The 22,351-nt window shown below is 43.4% G+C and overlaps 1 protein-coding gene across 3 annotated transcripts in view; it reads left to right on the top strand.

The window, feature by feature from the left end:
• The window catches only part of LOC122561310 (zinc finger matrin-type protein 4), a 383,561-nt gene that overhangs the window by 146,761 nt on the left and 214,449 nt on the right, over positions 1 to 22,351 (top strand). For all 3 annotated transcript variants that reach the window (XM_043712992.2, XM_043712994.2, XM_043712993.2), the window contains one exon: positions 3,952 to 4,155. In XM_043712992.2, coding sequence (XP_043568927.2) covers positions 3,952 to 4,155 — 204 coding nt within the window. The remainder of the gene's footprint in view (positions 1 to 3,951; positions 4,156 to 22,351) is intronic.

Consider the following 22,351-nt stretch of genomic DNA (forward strand, 5'->3'; position numbering starts at 1 on the left):
TACTTTCTCTATAACACTCATATAAGGAATATTAGGTTTGGAATTATTTGCTATATTCCTGTTGTCCCTGCTTTCACCATTTGTCAGATAATAAACTCCAATGCTTTTTATCTTTAATTTTCAATCCACTCACCTGTAGTGTCATTGAATTATTACAACATGACAAGAGGCCCTTCAGCCCATCGTGTCTGCATCAGTCATCTAATCCAAATTTCTAACACTTGCTCCTTAGCCCTGTGTGATGCAACATTTCAAGTACTCAACTAATTACTTCTTAAATGAAGTAATTCCTTTCTGTTTTGCTTTATCAGAAAATGGTGCTGTGTTTTAATTGGTTTGTTGTGTATTATATTGGCTAGATGGCTGGTTTGCGATGCAGAAAGATGGCAACAGCATGGGCTCAATTCCTGCACCAGCTGCGGTTACCATGAAGGACTCTCCTTCTCAATCTCTCCCCTCACCCTCAGGTTTCAGGTTAAACCATCACCAGTCATCTCTCAAATGAGAGAGCAGCCCTGTGAACTGGTAGGACGAGGGCGACTTTACCTTTTATATCTCAGGACAATGCATAGATAACTCTGGTTTCCATATCTGCCCTCGTGTGCTTCTTCCAGCTCAAACAACTTTCAGCAGCTCTGTTTCCTTCAATATTGGGACCACAGCTTTAATTATGCATTAATGATCTGGATGAAGGAACTGAGGGCTAAGTCTGCAGGTAACACAAAGATAGGTGGAGGGACAGGTAGTACTGAAGAAGTGGTAGTAGTGACTTGGCTGCAAAGTCTTTACATTTTTCTTTCCTCTTTCTCTGTACTCCTGTGTTCAATGGACGGCAGAGAAACACATTCTGATGGGACAACTTTCCTTAAGAATTCATGCAATTGGCCTTTTCTTCACTCAGTTACGTGCATAGGATGCACTTCCCGGTAAAACAGAAACCCCTGTTTCAGAAATGATTAATCCCCAGCTCTATACCCTCAGATATTTTAAGTAAAGCTGTCATTTCTTGTTTTGATTTCATTGTTGGAAGAGACTGCTGGGAACAAGTCCTGGTAGCTGTTCATGTGACAGTGATAAACTACATCTCAATGTGTGGCTGAGTAGGAATTGGAGTCATAGAGCCTTACAGCACGGAAACAGACCCTTCGGTCCAACCAGTCCGTGCCGACCATAATTCCAAACTAAACTAGTCCCACCTGCCTGCTTCTGCCCCATATCTTTCCAAACCTTGCCTATTCATGTAGTTATCCAAATGTCTTTTAAATATTGTAACTACACCCATACTCATTACTTCCTTAGGAAGTTCATTCCACACACGAGCCAGTCTCTGTGCAAAAGAAATTGTCCCCATGTCTTTTAAAATCTTTCTCCTCTCACGTTATAAATATGTCCCATAGTCTTGAAGTCCCCCAGTATATGGAAAAGACACCTTATCTTTACCCCTGTTGACGTTAGAAACCTTTATAAGGTTACCCCTCAACCTCCCACGCTCCAGTGCGCCTGATGCAGCATAGAGTCATAGAGTCATAGATATGTACAGCATGGAAACAGACCCTTCGGTCCAACTCATCCATGCCAACCAGATATCCCAACCCAATCTAGTCCCACTTACCAGCACCCGGCCCATATCCCTCCAAACCCTTCCTATTCATATACACATCCAAATGCCTCTTAAATGTTGCAATTGTACCAGTCTCCACCACTTCTTCTACCAGCTCATTCCATACACGTACCACCCTCTGTGTGAAAAGATTGCCCCTTAGGTCTGTTTAATATCGTTCCCCTCTCACCAGAGAAACATATGACATCTAGTTCTGGACTCCCCAACCACAGGGAAAAGACTTTGCCTATTTATCCTATGCATGCCCCTCATAATTTTGTAAACCTCTATAAGGTCACCCCTCAGCCTCCGACGCTCCAGGGAAAGCACCCCAGCTTGTTCAGCCTCTCCCTATAGCTCAAACCCTCCAATCCTGGCAACATCCTCGTAAATCTTTTCTGAACCCTTTCAAGTTTCACAACATCTTTTCGATAGGAAGGAGACCAGAATTGCACACAATATTCCAACAGTGGCCTAACCAATGTCCTGTACAGCCACAACATGATCTCCCAACTCCTGTACTCAATACTCTGACCAATAAACAAAAGCATACCAAACGCCTTCTTCACTATCCTATCTACCTGCGACTTCACTTTCCAGGAGCTATGAACCTGCACTCCAAGGTCTCTTTGTTCAGCAACACTACCTAGGACCTTACCATTAAGTATATACGCCCTGCTAAGATTTGCTTTCCCAAAATGCATCACCTCACATTTATCTGAATTAAACTCCATCTGCCACTTCTCAGCCCATTGGCCCATCAAGATCAAGATCCTGTTGTAATCTTAGGTAACCCTCTTCGCTGTCCACTACGCCTCCAATTTTGGTATCATCTACAAACTTACTAACTGTACCTCTTATGCTCGCATCCAAATAATTTATGTAAATGACAAAAAGTAGAGGACCCAGCACCGATCATTGTGGCACTCCACTGGTCACAGTCCTCCAGTCTGAAAAATTCACTTCCACCACCATGCTCTGTCTTCTACCTTTGAGCCAGTTCTGTATCAAAATGGATAGTTCTCCTTGTATTCTGTGAGATCTAACCTTGCTAATCAATCTCCCATGGGGAACCTTGTCAAATGCCTAACTGAAATCCATATAGATCACATCTAACACTCTGCCCTCATCAATCCTCTTTGTTACTTCCTCAAAAAACTCAATCAAGTTGTGAGACATGATTTCCCACGCAGAAAGCCATGTTGACTATCCCTAATCAGTCCTTGCCTTTCCAAATACATGTACATCCTGTCCCTCAGGATTCCCTCCAACAACTTGCCCACCAACAATGTCAGGCTCACTTGTCTATAGTTCCTTGGCTTGTCCTTACCACCCTTCTTAAACAGTGGCACCACATTTGCCAACCTCCAGGCAGAACAGAAGATTTTCCTAACTCTTGCATCATGAAACATCAGCCTCAGATCTCCAGGTTGGAGGTCTGTGGTCCAGAGATTCATATCCAGTAACAATATTCCAATTTCCATATGAACAGTATCAAAGAGAGAGAAGGATTCCTAAGCCCTTCCTGGTTTCATTTATCAATAAACTCAGGGAACTCCTCACTCTCAGCAGCCTTTCAGCTGAGCTGTTAAACCAGGACTGTGCCTATCCTATTTCAGGTTGGGCGGTAAAAGATCCCATAACAGTATTTCAAAGTACTGTAGTTCTGCCGGTTGTCCTGCCCAATAGTTATCCCTCAACACACAAGTGCTCAAAAACAGATGATGTCATTGCTGTTTGTGAGAGCTTGCTATGCAAGCAATGGCTGTCACATTTCTGACATTACAACTATGACTGTACTTCAGACTGTAAAACAATTCTTGGGAAATGCTTTGGGATATCCTTGAAGGTTAATGTTCACATTACATCAATCTCGCACACACTCCCCCAAGGGCGTTCTCCCTAGTTTTCAGAGGGAACAGATGTGCCTGGACTAGTTCGTTAAGGTTCTAGTGATTCCGGCTCACCAGTTGTAATTGTACTAATTGCTATCATGTGACAAACCTTCTCATCTAAGAGCCTCCTCTGTTCACAATCCATGCGGCTGCATCCTCTGTCCCTAATCTCGAGATCAGCTCCAGACAAAGGAGGACTGGTGGCAGTGACCCTCACATGCTGGTGAAGGTGGCAAATGCCACCAGGAATGGTCATTGGGGAAAGAGGTGAAGGGCGCTAGATAAATGCAAGTTCCTTGCAAGCGAGAGGAAAGGGAATTGATATTTTGGAAGGCGGAGAGGGGTAGGATAGAATGGGAGCATACAGAATTGCCTGTTTCACAGCTGTACTCGTTCTTTGTGGGGTTGTTTTGGTAGATATGATATTTACCCTGTAATTATTATTTTATATCCCAGAGTCTCCTCCTGACGTGCTGCAACCTGTAGCTCCCATCTTCTCAGGTCCCACCACAGAGAAGTTCTGCCAGCTGTGTAGTGCCTGGTTCAACAACCCGATGATGGCCCAGCAGCACTATGAGGGCAAGAAACACAAGAAGAATGCAGCCAGAGCCAAACTCTTGGAGCAGCTCGGTGAGACCCTGGATTCAGAAGCCCTCAGAGGTACATGTGGCTGCTTGCTTTTCTTAAGACTCTCCTTTTGGCTTAAGTCCCAGATTCTCCGAAGCATCCTCAATATTTTACGAAGCAAAACTTGATTTTCTCTCTCTCTTGCTTTTTCTCACTTCATCAAATATTTATACAGTTGCTGTTTGATCTTGCTCCCTTTCTTTCCTTCCTTCAAGGCAGTTCTTCCGCTTATTAATCCAAGCTGAGCAAAACGTTACACTGTAGGTTTCCTCTCCCAATAGTTGCCAGCTCTCTGTGACATCATGCACTGTTCAGGCCTCACCATAAGTTACCGACAAAATGCAGCTTGACCTCATCCCCCACCTCCCTCCACTGTTGCAAAATCAACCGACTGCCCACAACCATAGAATTGTACAGTACAGAAAGTGGCCATTCGACCCATCATGTCTGTATTGGCTCCCGAAAGAGATACCCAACTACTCCCATTCTCCAGCCCTACCTCCATAGCCCTTTAACTTCATCACTGTCAAATACATATCCGGCTCTCTTTTGAAACCTTCCTCTGGAATCCACTTTCACCACTCTCCCAGGCACCGCATTTCAAATCCTAACAGCTGTAAAACTCTGCTTATCTGAAACCCGGTGGACAGAGAGTTGTACAATATAGGATCAGGCCCTACAACATGTGGATTAGCAGAAAAGGCCTTTGATTAAATGTTGAGATTCCTGAGGCCATTGGTGGGAATGTTATTACGCACCTGGAGTGCTTGGGTGATGGGGAGGGTATTTAGGCGGGCAGGAGGATGCTGTGCCTTCGCCCTACACCAGAGCAGGATGGCCTGTGCCCAGTGAGGTCACCCCGAGGACCATGTCAACACCGGTACACCCTCTCTGTGGCAGTTAACCAGAGTCTCCAGCTGGGTGACTGAGGTGTGGGAGTGAGGGTGGGGGTCAGAGATGCTCAGTGCCTGATCAAGGCAGGCAGGGGGAGGGGGTGTGAGAGAGGGGACGAGCCCTGGCTTCTAATCCACATTCTCCATTGACCACACTACCCCTCCGTCCCCCTACAACGCTGCACAGACCCTCCTGTCCTGCGGCCTGTGTCCCTCCTGGATCCTGTGTGTTCCAGCACCAGCCACTAGCTCCCTCCCTGGTGATGCTGCTGCTGCTGCGGAGGAGGGGTGGGCTCTCTGTTGGATGACAAGAACATAAGCAATTTGAGTAGGCCATTCAGGCCCTCAAACCCTCATTTCTCCCTCGTCTCCATCCTAAAGGGCTGACCCTTTTATTCTGAGCTGTGACTCCATGTCCAAGACTCCCCAGCCTAAGGGAGATACTTTCCCAGCATCTACTTCAAAGGAATGACTCAACCTCATTTCAACTCCATTTAGTTGTCTTTTGTCCCACACCCTTTCCAAAAATCTATTGACTGCTTGGCAACATGGTTAAAGATTTACACAACAGTTGTCTGAGGCTAAGTGGTTGTGAATTCAGTCACAATATTGGCTTTGGTTTATTGCTGCCAATGAAGTAAATAAACTAATACTTAAAGAACATCCGAGTAATCAAAGTTAAGCTTGCCTTTCAGCTGCTAGATGCTAGCCTCATGCTCTCTATCAGCTGTGGCTCGGTGGGTAACCACTGAGTCAGACGATGGTGTGTTAAACCCTGAGCAAGGTTTATAAACATTGAAATCCGGGATGACATTCCCAAGGCAGGACTGCCATCATGCTGCACTGTCAGAGGTACTGGCTTTGGGGTGAATGTTAAACTAAGGCCCCATGAGCCATGGTCCCGAAGGACAGTGTTGGAAGTTTGCAATGCGTGACTGAATACCCCAGGGTGAAAGATTATCAGATAATTGTCATGTCCTGCTGTGCACATGCTGGCTATCATGCTTCCTACATGTCAAGAATGGATCCACTTCAGAAAGCAATTCATTGGCTGCGAACCAATTTGTGATGCTGTAAGGTTATGACAGGCACTGTCAAAGTAAATGCAAGTTCTCTTCTCTTCTTCCTGCTTTGAGTGGATATCAGTTTGGCCTTAATGTGTCGTCGTGGTCTATAATGAATTCCACCAGTATACAAACAAAGACAATTGCTACCCTTCATTAGCTGTAAAGTCCTTTGTGATATCCTGAGGCAACAAAAGATGCTATGTAAATGTAAGTTTTTTTTATCACCTGGGCGTCAGCCAGGATGTGCATTAAAATACCATCAGAAATAGCTTTGTCACTGTCCCTTACTGATGGATAACAATGAACCAAATCCATTCCTTCATAACTGCAGTCCAGCTATTAGACTAATCTGGAATCAAGCATTTGGAATAATTCAATAGGTACTACATTTGATTTAATGGGTATAAGTGTATAATCTAACTTTATGCTACCAAGTCAAGCATTGTAGCACAGAGGCTTTTATTACTCATGTTCCAGCCGTTACATGTTGACTGATTTGTATTGATGGGACAGGAGAAATAGGTATTAACAATTTATGGTGTTGGTAAATTGAAGAAGGAATAACAAATACCAGTGAGTGAGGTACAGGCTGGGGCTTAATCAAGGTGTTTGGATGTTTACATATAGAATAACATATATCTGAGATCGACTTACAAACTGGAACCAGTGGAGGGCTTAGCCGAGCATATATAAATGAGAGATAAGGAGTGAGTTACAGACTGGAATCTAAATGAGGGGTTCGGGGTGGTTCACAGAGAATAACAGATAACTGGTAGTGAGTTACAGACTGGAATTGAATTGAAGGGTTCAGGTAGTTTATATATCAAACAACAGATATCCAAGAAGGAGTTACAGACTGGAATCTGTTTGAAGTGTTTGTGTGGTTCATATATCGAATAACAGATACCTAGTGAGTTACAAACTGGAATCTAATCAAAGTATTCAGGTGGTTTATACATAGAATGACGGACACCCAGTGATCTGAGTTTTGTCCCTGGAAGAGTATCTTGAGCTGATGTGGCAATGTGACTAAGAAACTGGGCCTGGATAATATGGTTTTGAAAAATCCAACAGACTCATGTAATACAATTGACTAGTGTATAGACATTACAATCGCAGGCACATCAGTGTTTGGATGAATTAAACTTTTGAGTTATGCAGAGTAATACATTTTCAATAGCATGTCATGTTTCATGTGATCCCCAGTATAGTGCTGCCCTAATACTAGCAGGCCAGATCTATGACATAGCGATGGTGTCATGAGTGTGCTTCTCAAGGTAAAACTGTATAATGTTTTGGTCCCCTTACCTGTGGAAGGATGATGTGGAAATGACAGTGTTGGACTGGGGTGGACTAAGTTAAAAATCACACCACACCAGGTTACAGTCCAACAGATTTATTTGAAAGTACAAGTTTTCAGAGTGCTTGATCATAGGACACAGACTTTATAGTAAAAGATCAGAGTGTCATACAACTGATGTATTGAACAAACTTAGATTGTTGTTAAGTCTTTAATCGCTTTGAATGAGTTGCAGGTTTCAGTTGATTAATATGTAAAGCTAGGAATTTGTGTTGCAGACATTTCGTCCCCTGTCTAGGTGACATCCTTAGTGCTTGGGAGCCTCCTGTGAAGCGCTTCTGTGTTGTTTCCTTCGGCATTTATAGTGGTTTGTCTCTGCCGCTTCCAGTTGTCAGTTCCAGCTGTCCGCTGTAGTGACCGGTATATTGGGTCAGCGCTCATCCACAGATTCTATCAACAAACACATCGACCTGGACCCAATATACCAACTACTGCAGCGGACAGCTGGAACTGACAACCGGAAGCGGCAGAGACAAACCACTATAAATGCCGGAGGAAATACCACAGAAGCGCTTCACAGGAGGCTCCCAAGCACTGAGGATGTCACCTAGGCAGGGGACAAAACATCTGCAACACAAATTCCCAGCTCGGCGAACAGAACCACAACAACGAGCACCCGAGCTACAAATCTTCGCACAAACCTTGAATTAATATGTAAATCCCAGAATTGCTTTCAAGTCACAGTCCCGAGATAACATAAGGTTTTATCAGTATTTTAAAAAGGTGCCATCTCAGCTCAGACAATACATTAAAGGTGTGAGGTTAGAGTCTTTCTGTATCCCAACTTTGAGTCAGACTAGTTCTGTTTCCAAAGTAGGAATTTATAAATGTCCCATGGATTGTCTGTCTGCAGATTGTGTGCTTTTTGAACAAAATAGAATGCATTTCCAAATATAAATCTGCAAATGCAAATTCACCCCATAGTCGTGTGTGTGTGAGAGAGAGAGACTGTGTGTGAGTGTGTCTGTGGAGGCTTGATAGAGTGTGTCCATCATACTTGCACACCCAGTCACGCATTCTCTCTCGCTCTCTCTCGCTCTCTCGCTCTCTCGCTCTCTCTCTCTCTCTCGCTTTCTCTCTCGCTCTCTCTCTCTCTCTAATTGAGGTCTATATGATGCTAAAGTGGATTGACAAAGTAGGCAAGGAGAGGATGTTTCCTCATGTGGGGAAAATCTAGAACGAGAGACCATCGATTTAAGGGCTATGGGGTAGCAGATTTAAGAGCTAAGGAGGAATTATGTCTCTCAAAGGATCATGAATCTGAGGAAGTCTTGACCCCAGAATGCAGTGGATGTCAATACACTGAGTAAATTTAAGGAGGAGATCTCAGATTTTTAATTAGTGCCAGGTTGAAGGGTTATGGAAAGTGGAGTTGAGGCCAAGGTGAGATCAACCTAATGGTGTTGAATGATGAAGTAGGCTTGAGGTGCTGAACTGCCTACTCCTCTTTCTTATGGAAGGGATACTGAGTGTAAGACATAACGCAACATCTGGGAGGGCTTACAGGCCAGAATTTCATCAAGGTTCAGACAGTGTAGATGCAGGATTTCTTTATTTCTGTTGCATGTTCTGCCCGCCCTTTCCTTACATTGCCAAGTTATGCTGTTGTATCTCACCCCATCATTTGCATGGAAGCTTTGGCACTGAGTGGATAAAGAGTGGCGCTGGATAAAGCACAGCAGATCAAGCAGCATCAAAGGAGAAGGGGAGTCAGCATTTCTGGTCAGAACCTTTCAACAGGACTTTCCTTCTAGCTCCATTCTTTATCCACTGTGGCTCTCCAGCATCTGCAGTTCTCACTATGTCCAAGCTTTGACACTGAGGCTACTGTGGTCGTTACCATTGAGTCTTGTTTTAACATTCCCAGACATGTCCAACACGGTGAATTGCACAGCTAAGAGGGTCAGTGAGACTGGGCAACCCTTTTCCATTCAGGTCTCCCGGAAAGTTCCAGCCCCAATCCCTTGGCACTTACTTCAGAGTGCAGGAGTGGCTGCATGAGCAGCATCTCACTGACTACATGTGAATGTCCACCATTTCCAATGTGTGTGACAACCCCAAAGGACTGTACCTTGTTTGCATAGTAAGAGATGGTCAGGCTGACTATCAATCCCCAGCGACTCAAAAGGCTACACTGGGGTCCAATAAAAAGTGGAGAATATTCTGGCTGCATGGCCATTGCTTTGTCAGAAATTCACACTGCCCATAAAACATTAGTGAGCACTCAGTGTTTAACTAGATGTCATGAAAGGTACAAGGGAGGTAGGTTGAATGGTCTTCACGAATATGAAGAGTTTAGAGGGAAATGGGCCAATAGGGACTAGATTAATTTAGGATATGTGGTTGGTATGGAGAAGTTGGACTGAAGGGTTTGTTTCTGTGCTGTAATAATTTGTGATTGTGATTCTATGTCTGTAGTTTTGATGTAGACCCACAAAAGTGAAAGGATAGCCGCCGCCCCCCCCCCCCCCTCACCCTTTGCTGATGCTGCCCTTCCCTCCCATGGGTCTTGACCTCTTTCCACCATTACATTTTATCAACATTTGGGGTTTTGTTCCCATTCCTACCCATCACCAACCCTCTTCCCCCCATCCTCTTCCCTTGACAACAGGCTCAGCCTGTAGTTTTGCCTTTGGCATCATCTCTGAAATGTGGAAATATATCTGAGCATGGAATAAAACCTAGGGCTAGAAATTGATCGCAAAATACTCACTGGAAGTGAATGTTTTTTTTAACATAAATGCCTGCAGCTTAATTGCAGTGAAAAATGTCCCACTCCAGTGAGAAGCCAAGATTCATTGAAGCGCATATTGTAAATCAAGGTTTTTGAAATAGGTAAGAACGTCGAGTAATGTGGTAGATAACGCACCATTCTGCATAGATTTCTGCTCACATGCCAAACTGTGAAATCATCCAGGGAGATCCCATCATGTGGATATAGTAGACTGGCAATTCTTGCAGTGAACTAATGATCAAGAGAATGAAACTGCCTCGCACCACAGTAGTTTGAGGCTTCGTGATCTAGAATTCACTTTAAGAGCTCGGCAAATTACTGGAAAACAGATACTCATAATTCAAGGAAAGTTAGTAGATGGGTTGTGAATTTGAGTTTTTTAAAACAAAATTAGAAACAAAAATTCTACCAAGTGACCAAGCAGCCAAAATCATGTAATACAAAGTGACCAGGTGTCCTTCAGAGAAGGAAATCTGTCATCGTGACCTGGTCTGGCCTACCTGTAGGTCTGGGTGCATGTTAATGTGGTCCAAGTTAACCAATAGCTGAAATACATCAGCAAGCTAGACAATTGTATCAAAGTGTCACTACCGAGCAGAAGCCTGATCCATTTCCATAGGGTCATCACACTTTACATCTTGGCGAGAATGAAGAGATGTCCCTGTCGCTGGAGAATGTTGTGGTTCTGTATTGGCTACGATTCATTCAGCCTTGTCTGCAACATCTAATGAAGCAGCGATATGGCACCCAGTACAGGTTGCACACTCTGGCATTTGTCTAGCAAGCCAGAGATCCCACTGTTGCCTTTTGTACCTGAAAGGGTTAATGGACACCATGTGATCAGCTCTACCCATCAGGATGTAGTCAGAAGTCACATGACACCAGGTTATAGTCCAACAGGTTTATTTGAAATCAGAAGCTTTCAGAGCAGCGCTCTGAATAAACCTGTTGGACGATAACCTGATGTCATGTGACTTCTGAGTTTGTGCACCCCAGTCCAACGCCAGCACCTCCACATCATCAAGATACAAAGGGAACTAACCAGTGTATCTAACTAATGTGTTCCAATGCCAGTTACCTAGACCCGTGGAAAAGGAAATTCAATGTCAAGAAGTGTGAGGTGATACACTTTGGAGGTTTAACAGAGCACAGAGAACACATTAAATGGTCGACCCTATGAAGTACAAAGGCCCAGAGAGGCCTGTGTATATGTCTATATATACTTGAAGACAGCAGGAGAGGCAAATAAGATGGTTAAGAAGGCATCTCAGATATTTGCCTTTGTGCAAGACATTGAGTTTATGATAGAGTTACGAGTGTGGTGCTGGAAAAGCACAGCAGGTCAGGCAGCATCCGAGGAGCAGGAGAGTCGACATTTCGGACATACGGGCATTCCTGATGAAGGGCTTATGAACGAAATGCCGATTCTCCTACTCCTCGGATGCTGCCTGACCTGCTGTGCTTTTCCAGCACCACACTCTCGACTCTGATCTCCAGCATCTGCAGCCCTGACTTTTTCCTACAATAGAGTTTATATGTGATGTTAATTGGGTCACAGCTAACTGGAACGCCAGTGCTGTCCGTGTCACCGGAGTGAACAAAAGGAAAAATTTAGGACTGAATTGGGAAGGAACCTCTTCATCCAAAGGGTTGTGAATCTATGGAATCCCTGACCAGTGAAGCAGTTGACGTTGCTTCGGTAAATGATTTTAAAGCTAAGATAGATTTTTCTTGAACAATAAAAGAATTAAGGGATACAGTGAGAGGGTGAGTAAGTGGAGCTGAGGCCACAAAAAGATCAGATCTTATTGAATGGCGGAACAGGCCTGAAGGACCAGATGGCCTACTCCTGCTCCTAGTTCTTATGTTCTATTTTGCGAAAGACAAAGGATTAAAGACCAGGTCAGAAATTCAGCTTGCAAGAGAAGATTACTGCGTGAGCTCAATCCACTTAGTCGCCAGCAGCAATCAGTACTTTCAAAGAAAAATGGAGAGAGGCTCACAAAAATACCTCCAGACAAAATAGAACCTCACAGTGTTGTTCCTGCAGATTCATTCTAGGCACTGGAAGAGAATAGGAACGTTGTTACAAAGCAGGAAAGAGCTTTTATTTGTCCATTTTCACCAAGAGTACAACGTTCAGCACAGAGAAGGCAGATGATTTGATGTCTGGGAGGCATTATTCACATTCATTTAGAAACTTGAAACTAAATGAAATTAGAAATGATCAGGGTCACCTTGAACAAAGGAAAACATCTAGTTTGCCCTTGGAACTATCAAAGGGGTTATAGATGTTGATGAATGGAACATTGCATATCTATGAATGGTACCTTATTAAATAGAAATGTCCAAGAATCAGATTGCGCCTGGGGAGGTAGGGTTTTGCAATCTCAGAGGGTCAGATCCTGGAGTTAAAACAGCCTGGATTACTTTTCTAGGCCCTGAACATTCACTGCTGCTCCCCTCCCTGAGGTTTCCAAAGTAATCCCACATTTAATGTCCCTCCGGGTCTTGTCCCCTTCACACTGGTTGGGATGAGTAGGATCCAGACTGTCATGGTTGGCTTGATATAGAATCCCTACAGTATGGAAACAGGCCCTTCGGCCCATCAAGTCCACACAGACCCATTCCCCTGACTAATGCACCTAACCTACACACCCTGAACACTATAGGCAATTTAGTATGGCCAATTCACCTAATCTGCACATCTTTGGACTGTGGGAGGAAACCCACACAGACACGGGGAGAACATGCAAACTCCACACAGTTAGTCGCCTGAGGCAGGAATTGAACCCAGGTCCCTGGCACTGTGAGGCAACAGTGCTAACCACTGAGCTACCATGCCGTCCCTTGGTAGTTAATAGACTTTCACCTGAAGGCCATGAGCTCAGTGTCCATTGCAGAGAACTGAACATGCACATTGATAGTTAGAGGCTACACTGGCACAGATGTTGTCTCATGGATGAGAGACTGACACTTGACTCCCAATAGACCCTCACAAATGGAGGTGAAACATTCCACGATACTGTTCTGAAGGAGATCTGTGCACTTCCCCCCCCCCCCCACCTGCACTGACACACATATGTATCCATCAAACAGCATCACTAAAATAGATTTCTGCTATCACTGCCCTTTTGTGGGAACTTCCCGTATGCAAATTGGCTGCCATATTTCCTATGTTGAACTGTGACTACATTTCACAGTGACTTCTATGGCTGTAAAATGTTCTTCAGTGCCCTGGATTTTGATAGTCACTATACAGGTGCAAGACTTTCTTTCAGAATTGGCAGTCAGGGTTCTTTTGAAGTAAACATATACAAATTTCCTGACTAAAAAGGACCAATCTCCTGAAACAGGCAAATGAATCGGACACACAAAATAAAATGAAGGCAGTCAAAACAGACAGTGGTATAGTCTTAACTCTGTTGTAGAACAGCGTTTGTGTCTCTGTTTCTAAACCCGATAGGCCTCAGTTTGAGTTCTACCTGTCCCAGAGGTGTGTTATGACAGATTGATTAAAAATGTCTACAATCATAAATCTTTCCTTATTAAAGGTAGACAACATTGTTGCCAACAATCTTCGCAAGTCCAGTCATCCATCATAAGGACAGACAGTCTGACCTTTCTTTCCCAGATTCTAATTTTGATAAGTGGCCTTAGACGAATAATTGCATCATCACATCTTAATCAAAAAAACAAATCAAATAAAAACAATTATACTTGAGTATTGCAGCTGAAGAAAAACTTACTTCAGTCAGGAATCATCTTAGTTTTTTTTTTATCCGATGTTGAATTCTTTTTTATATCCTAAAGGTATCTTTATGAAAAGACAGCTTGGCAAATCTCAGAACATCGGCCTGACTAACTGATTCAAAATCCATTCCTTTAAACAGAGTTCAAGTCAAGTGTATCCACAAACACGCAACATGCTAATGTAAACCCCATTCAAAGGGATAAACTGGTCTCCTCGGGCGAACACCCTATGGTAAGAAATGTTATTCGAACACAATACTTCTCTCATTTGCTTTGAAGGAGATCTGATTGGAGTTTTGTGACAATAATTAACTAAATTGACAAAATTAAGTCTTCTGTAATAACAAAGGATTCATATGCCTCATAACCATAAAACACAGGAACAGAGCAGGCCATTCAGCCCAACAGTCCTGCTCGAGCACTCAATAAGATCACAGCTGATTTGATAATCCTTGACTCTATACCACCAGAAGCAGTAGCAACAGGAGTAAGCCATTCAGCCCCTCAAGCCTGATCCAACATTCAACAGGATCCTCAACTCCACTTTCCTTCCTTTTCCCCATAACCCTTGATTCCCACACTGATTAAAATTCTGTCCCTGTCAGCCTTAAATATATTTAATGATGCAACCTTGAGGTAAAATATTCCACAGATTCACTCTTTTCTGAGCGAAGAGGTTCCTCCTCATCCGTGTCTTCAATGGGTGACCCCCTTTTTTTCTGAGACGATGTCCTCTGGACCTAGACTCTCCCATTAGGGCAAACAACTTCTCCACATCCACCTCACCAAGTCATCTAAGAATTTTGTATGTTTCAATCAGGTTGCTTCTCAGTTTTCTAAACTCCAATGACTACAGACTCAACCTGCTGAACGTCTCCTCACAAAACAGTTGCTCCATTCTCAGGATGAACCCTAGTGAACCTTCTCTGAACTGCCTCCAACACCAGTATACTTTTCCTTTGATAAGGAGCCCTGTGGAGTGGCAGAGGGACTGCCTTGGGTAAAACTGAAAAAATACCAGCAAGATAGAATATTTCCATTGAAGTAAACTTTGCACAAGTTATAGAGACATAGAGGCATATAGCATGGAAATAGACCCTTCGGTCCAACTTATCCATGCCAACTAGATATCTTAAATAAATCTAGTCCAATTTGCCAGCATTTGGCCCATATCCCTCCAAACCCTTCCTATTCATATACCCATCCAGATGCCTTTTAAGTGTTGTAATTGTACCAGCTTCCACCACTTCCTCTGGCATTCCATACACACACCACCCTCTATGCGAAAAAGTTGCCCATTAGGACCCTTTTAAATCTTTCCCTTCTCACCTTAAAGCTATGCCCTATTAGTTTTCGACACTCCCATCCCAGGGAAAAGAACTTGCCCATTTATCCTTTTTGTGCCCCTCATGATTTTAGAAATCTCTATAAAGTCATCCCTCAACCTCCGATGCTCCAGGGGAAACAGCCCCAGCCTGTTCAGCCTCTCCCTATAGCTCAAATCCTCCAATCCTGGCAATATCCTTTTAAATCTTTTCTCAACCCTTTCAAGTTTCACAACATCCTTCCTGTAGCACGGAGACCAGAATTGCACAATATTTCCAAAAGTGGCTGAACCAATGTCTCGTACAGCCACAACATGATCTCCCAACTTCTATACTCAATACTCTAACCAATAAAGGAAAGCATGCCAAATGTCGTCTTCATTATCCTATCTTCCTGTGACTCCACTTTCAAGCAACTATGAACCTGCACTCCAAGGTCTCTTTGTTCAGCAACACTCCCCAGGACCTTACCATAAAATGTATAAGTCCTGCCCTGATTTGCGTTAACTTAAAAACATTATTTTCATGAGGTAACCACATCGAACGTATGTGGGTCAGACTTTTGCAGAATCATGGAAAACTGGATGTCTTTAAAAAAATAGAAGGCATGAGCCATGGTCTCCTTTCTGCTTCTTTCCCATTTAATCATGGGATATGGGTCTCATTGGATAGGCCAGCATTTATTGTCCATTTCTCTCTGGGTTTCCTCTCCGAACCACTCCATTTTATTTATTAATTCATGGGTTGAGGGCATCACTGACTAGGCCACCCATTTACCCAGAACGCAGTTGGGAGTAACATTACTGTGGGTCTGGAATCACATGTAGACCAGACCAGATAAGGATGGTAGTGTCTTCCCTAAAGGACCTTAGTGAACCCAATGGGTTTTTCCCAACGATTGACAACAGTTATCATTAGGGTCTTAATTCAAGATTTTTATTGAATTCAAATTCCATCATCTTCCATGATGGGGTTTGAACACATGTCCTGGAAATTTATCTTGGTGTCTGGAGTAATAATCCAGGATAATGCTATTAGACCATCATCCCTATATTCCCTTTATTCTCTTGAATCCTTGCCCCCTTCAGTCCACAACCTCCATCATCAGCATAAACAGCAAGTTTCGTAGCTGCTCCAGTTCTGAAGAATGGTCACTGGACTCGAAACATTAACTATTTTCTCTCTCCACAGAAGCTGCTGGACCTGCTGAGTTTCTCCAGCAATTTCTGTTTTTGTTTGTTGCTGATAGCTAACTCCACATTCCCACCAAATCCTGATAATCTTTCAGTCCCTTCCTTAGCATGAATCTATCCGTCCGGCCTTAAAAATATTCCAAAGTCACAGCGAGAGGAAATTCTCCTCATCCCTGCCTTAAATGGGCAGTTTCTTATTTTTTTTGAATGGTGATCCCTGATTCGAGATTCTCCCACAACAGAAAGCATGCTATCCATAGCCACCCTGTCAGAATTCAGTTTTCCCAGTGCAAAAGGCCAGAATAAGAGGGGCACAGAGATTTCAGAGAGTTGTGTGGCCAGAGGAGGTGACAGATTGAGGCTACAGGGTGACCTGAATGAGGATGAGCATTTTAAAAATCGAGACATCGATGAACTAGAAGCCAGTGTAGGTCAGCAAGCAGAAGGTGAACAGGACATGGTGTCGGTTTAAGACATGGGCAAAAGAGTTTTGGAAGGCCTCGAATTTATGGAGAGTCAAAAGTGAGATGTCAGCTAGGAACATTTAGGAATTGTCAAGTCTAGGGTCTCAGACGGAGAATGTTGAGGTTAAATCTGCAAAGGGAGGAGCGGAGCTGATTGATGTTTCAGGGATGGGATGGGCGGTGTTCCTTACGGTCATACAGTTGCAGTTTTTACAGCACAGAAAGAGGCCCCTCAACCCATCATATCCATGCTAGTCATCAAATATTAAGCAATTGTAATCCCATTTTCCAGCACTTGGCCTTTTATGCGATAGGAAGTCAAGTGATCATCTAAACGCTCCCTAAATGTTTTGAGGGGTTCAGTATCTATCACCCCTTTAGGCAGCAAGTTCCAGATACACCACTCCCTTTGGGTGAAAATGCTTTTTCTCAAGGCCAGTGTAAAACTCCTACTCCTTATCTTAAAACTGTGCCCCCTAGTTATTGACCGAAAGGGAAGTTTCATCCCCTATATTGTATTGTATCCCCTATCTATATTGTATCCCCCTCAGAACTTTGTACAGCTCAATCAGATTCCCCGCACCCCTCAGTGTGCTCTGCTGTAAGGAGATTAACCCCAAATTATTGAGTCTCTCTTCAAAGCTGAATCTCTCCAGCCCAGGCAAAATCCTGGTGAACCTCCTCCGCTCCCTCTCTATTGTAATCACATCCTTCCGAGAATGTGATGACCAGAACTGCACACAGTACTCCATCTGTGGCCTAACGTAAATCTTATACAACTCCATCATTACCTCTTTGGAGTGGATGTGTGGTCAACTTGGAAACACATTTAAGCCAAAGTGAGGACTGCAGATGCTGGAAACCAGAGTTTAGATTAGAGTGGTGCTGGAAAAGCACAGCAGGTCAGGCAGCAGCCAAGGAGCAGGAAAATCGACGTTTAGGGCTTAAAAAGCTAAGGTTTCCATTTAAGCAGACAGAAACACATTTGACACCCAGGTTGGTTCATGGCCAACTAGTTAGCAAGAATTGCATTACTAAAGACCGGTGACTATGACAGAAAGCTCAAAGCATGTCTTTTGGATTTTCCAGTATTTAACTGAAGGAAATTCCTGCACGTTTAGGGATGGGTGTTTGACAAAATTTTATCTAATTTAGAATCATTGCATTAAGTGAACTGGCATTGAGATCGAACAGGATGTTATCAGTGCTGTATTTACAGCTGGTGTTACCAAGGGCTAGCATATGGATATGATACAGGAGGAGAGAGTTCATATTCTCAGGATAAGGGGTCAGGCATTTTGGACTGAGAGGAGAAATTTCTTCACTAGTCTTTGGAATTCTCAATGTTGAAATGCCACGCATGCTCAGTCTTTGTTATGTCCAGGAAAACAATCTGTTGCTTTTTAGACACAAAGGGAATGAAGACATGTGCGAATAAGGCAGGAGGTTGGAGTTCATATAGAAGAGCAGGCGTGATCCTAGTGAATGGTGAGGGGCTGAATGGCGTATTCCAGATCCTATTTAGTCAGACATTCATCACATTACTGTGCATCCCTGGAATAGGTCGGTTCCTGACAAATCAGTAGTCCTTGTGTTTCATTATGCAGTGTGCGAGAAAAAAATTTAGTGTGATAAATGCTAGTATTCATTTACAGTGACCAGGGAAAAGAACAGAATATTCTAAAAGAACAAGTCAATGAAAGCAGTTTGGCATTCCCTGTAATATACTGAACTTGAGAATATAGCCCAGAAATTGGAGAGGATGTGTTTGCTGCAGAGTATTTATCTCATCTGATACTCTATGCCTTTCATTGGAACACTGGCAGTTCTCAAAATGGGAACTATATTTCCACATCTTTATTTAGTCACAGTGCTGGTGACTTTGAGGTCAGGTACAGTGTAGATTGATTGGAGAGATTCCAGCGGTACTCTGACAGAGCATCATCAATCTCACACTCTGAAAATCAGTCCTTTCTCCTCATTCATGTATTTATATCCCTTGTATTGTAGCACATATCCCTGAATGTAGGACAGGAATGTGGATCAGGGAGCTGACTTGGAGGGCCACAGAGTGTTTCTATCGCTTAGGACAAGACGCCAGTCCTTTCAGCTTGCAACTCACATTTCTGACATTGCAAGCATCACAACAGATAGACTGTCCATCAACATCAGAAACATTGGGTACACATCATTAGCCCCCTCCGACTCCCCATCCCTCCCCCTCTCCCAGAGGATAAGCAAACCTTGCATTTATTTAGCGCCTCTGCTTCAAGCAATGATGACAGCGTTGCAGCTGTTTTGTCTTACCTGGAGTAGGATCCCACAAGCAGCATTAAAATGTGTAAACAGTACCATTCAGAAGGTTTGGGAATCGTTTAAATATTCTGTCGTAGAGAACTGTAGAGGCTCAGTCATTTAACATGTTCACGACAGAGATCAGCAGAGATGAAAGATATCAAGGAAGCTGCTGATAGTATAGGGAGGCAATGGTGGAATGGCAATGTCACTGGGCTAAAACCTCAGACTGAAGGCGTGAGCTCAAATCCTATCCAGGGCACACATGGTAAAATTTGAATTTAATAAAACAAAAATTGGAATTAAAAGCGAGGCTAATGGTGTTCGTGTAACCATTGGGACTCAGACCCACAACCAGCCTACTTTCGGAAGTAAAAGGGCTGCCAACAGAGCCAGGCTGGCTCACTTGACATTCTTAACGTATTCAAAACAGGAACTTACCTGCGCTGGCCTACATGTGACTCCAGACCCACAGCAATGTATAATAAAGGAAGGGAAATAAATCCTGGCAGCTTGCCCAGCAACATCCAAGGAACAAATATAAAAGAAAGCAAAACTGGAACAGTCTATTTTTGTGTAATGTGTTGCTATGATATGGAATGTACTGCCAATGAGAGCAGTGGAAGCAATTTAGTAATAAGTTCAGTTCGAGACTAGAGAAATATATATATTTGAAAAGGAAGGAGCAGAGGTGTGAAATAAACCAAATAGCTCAAAAAGAAAAAAGAACGAAGAAAATGCCAGCACAGGAATAGGCTCTTCAATTCTCCAAGCCTGCGCCGATCCAGATCCTTTATCTAAACCTGTCACCTATTTTCTAAGGGTCTGTATCATTCCTGATGAAGGGCTCCAGCCCGAAACCTCGATTTTCCTGCTCCTCAGATGCTGCCTGACCTGCTGTGCTTTTCCAGCAACACACTCTCAACTCTGATCTCCAGCATCTGTAGCCCTCACTTTTTCCTATGATAGAGTTATATATGATGTGAGTTGGGTCACAGCGAACTGAAACACCCTCCACCCTCTGCATAAAGAACTTTTCATATTCGATTGAAGACTGTAGAGACACAAGTGGCCTCGGCTGTGTTGCACAATTCTAAGATTCTATCAATTCTGACCCAACCGATTCACAGTGCGCAACTAATTTTTTTATAAATCACAAACATATTGCTGGCTCAGACGTGCTGAAATCATGACTGTTCAAAGAAAGGCATCTTTCAAGGTGTCTAGAAAATGTAGAATTCTTCTGTATTCTTTGATGTGGATGGTATTGGCCACTTGTTACCCATCCCTAATTGCCCTGAAACTGAGTGACTTACTGGGCCATTTCAGAGGGCAGTTAAGAGTCAACCATTTTGCTGTCAGGGTGGAGACACAGGCGAGACCAGGTAAGGACAGCAGATTTGATTTGATTTAATTTTTGATTTGATTTATTACTGTCACATGCTGTTTTGGAAAATATAGGAGGTGATGGATTCTCAGGGGAACACAGCACGAACAGCCAAGTTTCTGGCATTAGGACTGGCTGTAATGCAACTAGGGGTACATCGGCTTCCAAGAGATCTATTGTGTTAGGGGATTCTGTAGTCCAAGGTACAGACAGACATTTCTGTGGCCAGCAGCGAAAAATCAGAATGGTGTGTTGCTTCCCTGGTGCCAGGATCAAGGATGTCTCAGAGAGGGTGCAGAATGTTCTCACAGGGTAGAGGGACCAGCAAGAGGTCATTGTCCACATTGGAACCAGCGATATAGGAAGGGAAAAGGTTGAGATTCTGAAGGGAGATTACAGAGAATTAGGCAGAAATTTTAAAAGGAGGTCCTCAAGGGTAGTAATATCTGGATTACTCTCAGTTCTATGAGCTGGTGAGGGCAGGAATAGGAGGATAGAGCAGATGAATGCATGGCTAAGGAGCTGGTGTATGGGAGAAGGATTCACATTTTTGGATCATTGGAATCTCTTTTGGGATAGCAGTGACCTGTACAAGAAGGAAGGATTGCACCTAAATTGGAAGGGGGCTAATATACTGGCAGGGAAATTTGCTAGAACTGCTCAGGGGGATTTAAACTAGTAAGTTGGGGGGGGGGGGGGTGTGGCCCAGGGAGATAGTGAGGAAAGAGATCAATCTAAGACGGGTACAGTTGAGAACAGAAGTGAATCAAACAGTCAGGGCAGGGGGGACAAGGTAGGACTAATAAATTAAACTGCATTTATTTCAATGCAAGGGGCCTAACAGGGAAGGCAGATGAACTCAGAGCATGGTTAGGAACATGGGACTGGGATATCATAGCAATTACGGAAACATGGCTCAGGGATGGGCAGGACTGGCAGCTTAATGTTCCAGGATACAAATGCTACAGGAAGGATAGAAAGGGAGGCAAGAGAGAAGGGGGAGTGTCATTTTTGATAAGGTATAGCATTACAGCTGTGCTGAGGGAGGATATTCCTGGAAATACATCTAGGGAAGTTATTTGGGTGGAACTGAGAAATAAGTTAGGGATGATCACCTTATTGGGATTGTATTACAGATCCCCCAATAGTCAGAGGGAAATTGAGAAACAAACTTGTAAGGAGATCTCAGCTATCTGTAAGAATAATAGGGTGGTTATGGGAGGGGATTTTAACTTTCCAAACATCAACTGGGACTGCCATAGTGTTAAGGGTTTAGATGAAGAAGTATTTGTTAAGTGTGTACAAGACAATTTTCTGATTCAGTATGTGGATGTAACTACTAGAGAAGGTGCAAAACTTGACCTACTCTTGGAAAATAAGAAAGGGCAGGTGACTGAGGTGTCAGTGGGGGAGCACTTTGGGGCCAGTGACCATAATTCTATTAGTTTTAAAATAGTGATGGAAAAGGATAGACCAGATCTAAAAGTTGAAGTTCTAAATTGGAGAAAGGCCAATATTGACGGTATTGGGCAAGACCTTTTGAAAGCTGAATGGAGGCAGATGTTTCCAGGTAAAGGGATGGCTGGAAAATGGGAAGCCTTCAGAAATGAGATAACAAGAATCCAGAGAAAGTATATTCCTGTCAGGGTGAAAGGAAAGGCTGGTAGGTATGGGGAATGCTGGATGACTAAAGAAATTGAGGGTTTGGTCAAGAAAAAGAAGCATATGTCAGGTATAGACAGGATAGATCGAGTGAAT

This window comes from Chiloscyllium plagiosum, unplaced genomic scaffold, assembly GCF_037043375.1.
Source record: "Chiloscyllium plagiosum isolate Xiang-an unplaced genomic scaffold, Cpla_swu_hap1 HiC_scaffold_22, whole genome shotgun sequence".
Classification (NCBI taxonomy): domain Eukaryota; kingdom Metazoa; phylum Chordata; class Chondrichthyes; order Orectolobiformes; family Hemiscylliidae; genus Chiloscyllium; species Chiloscyllium plagiosum.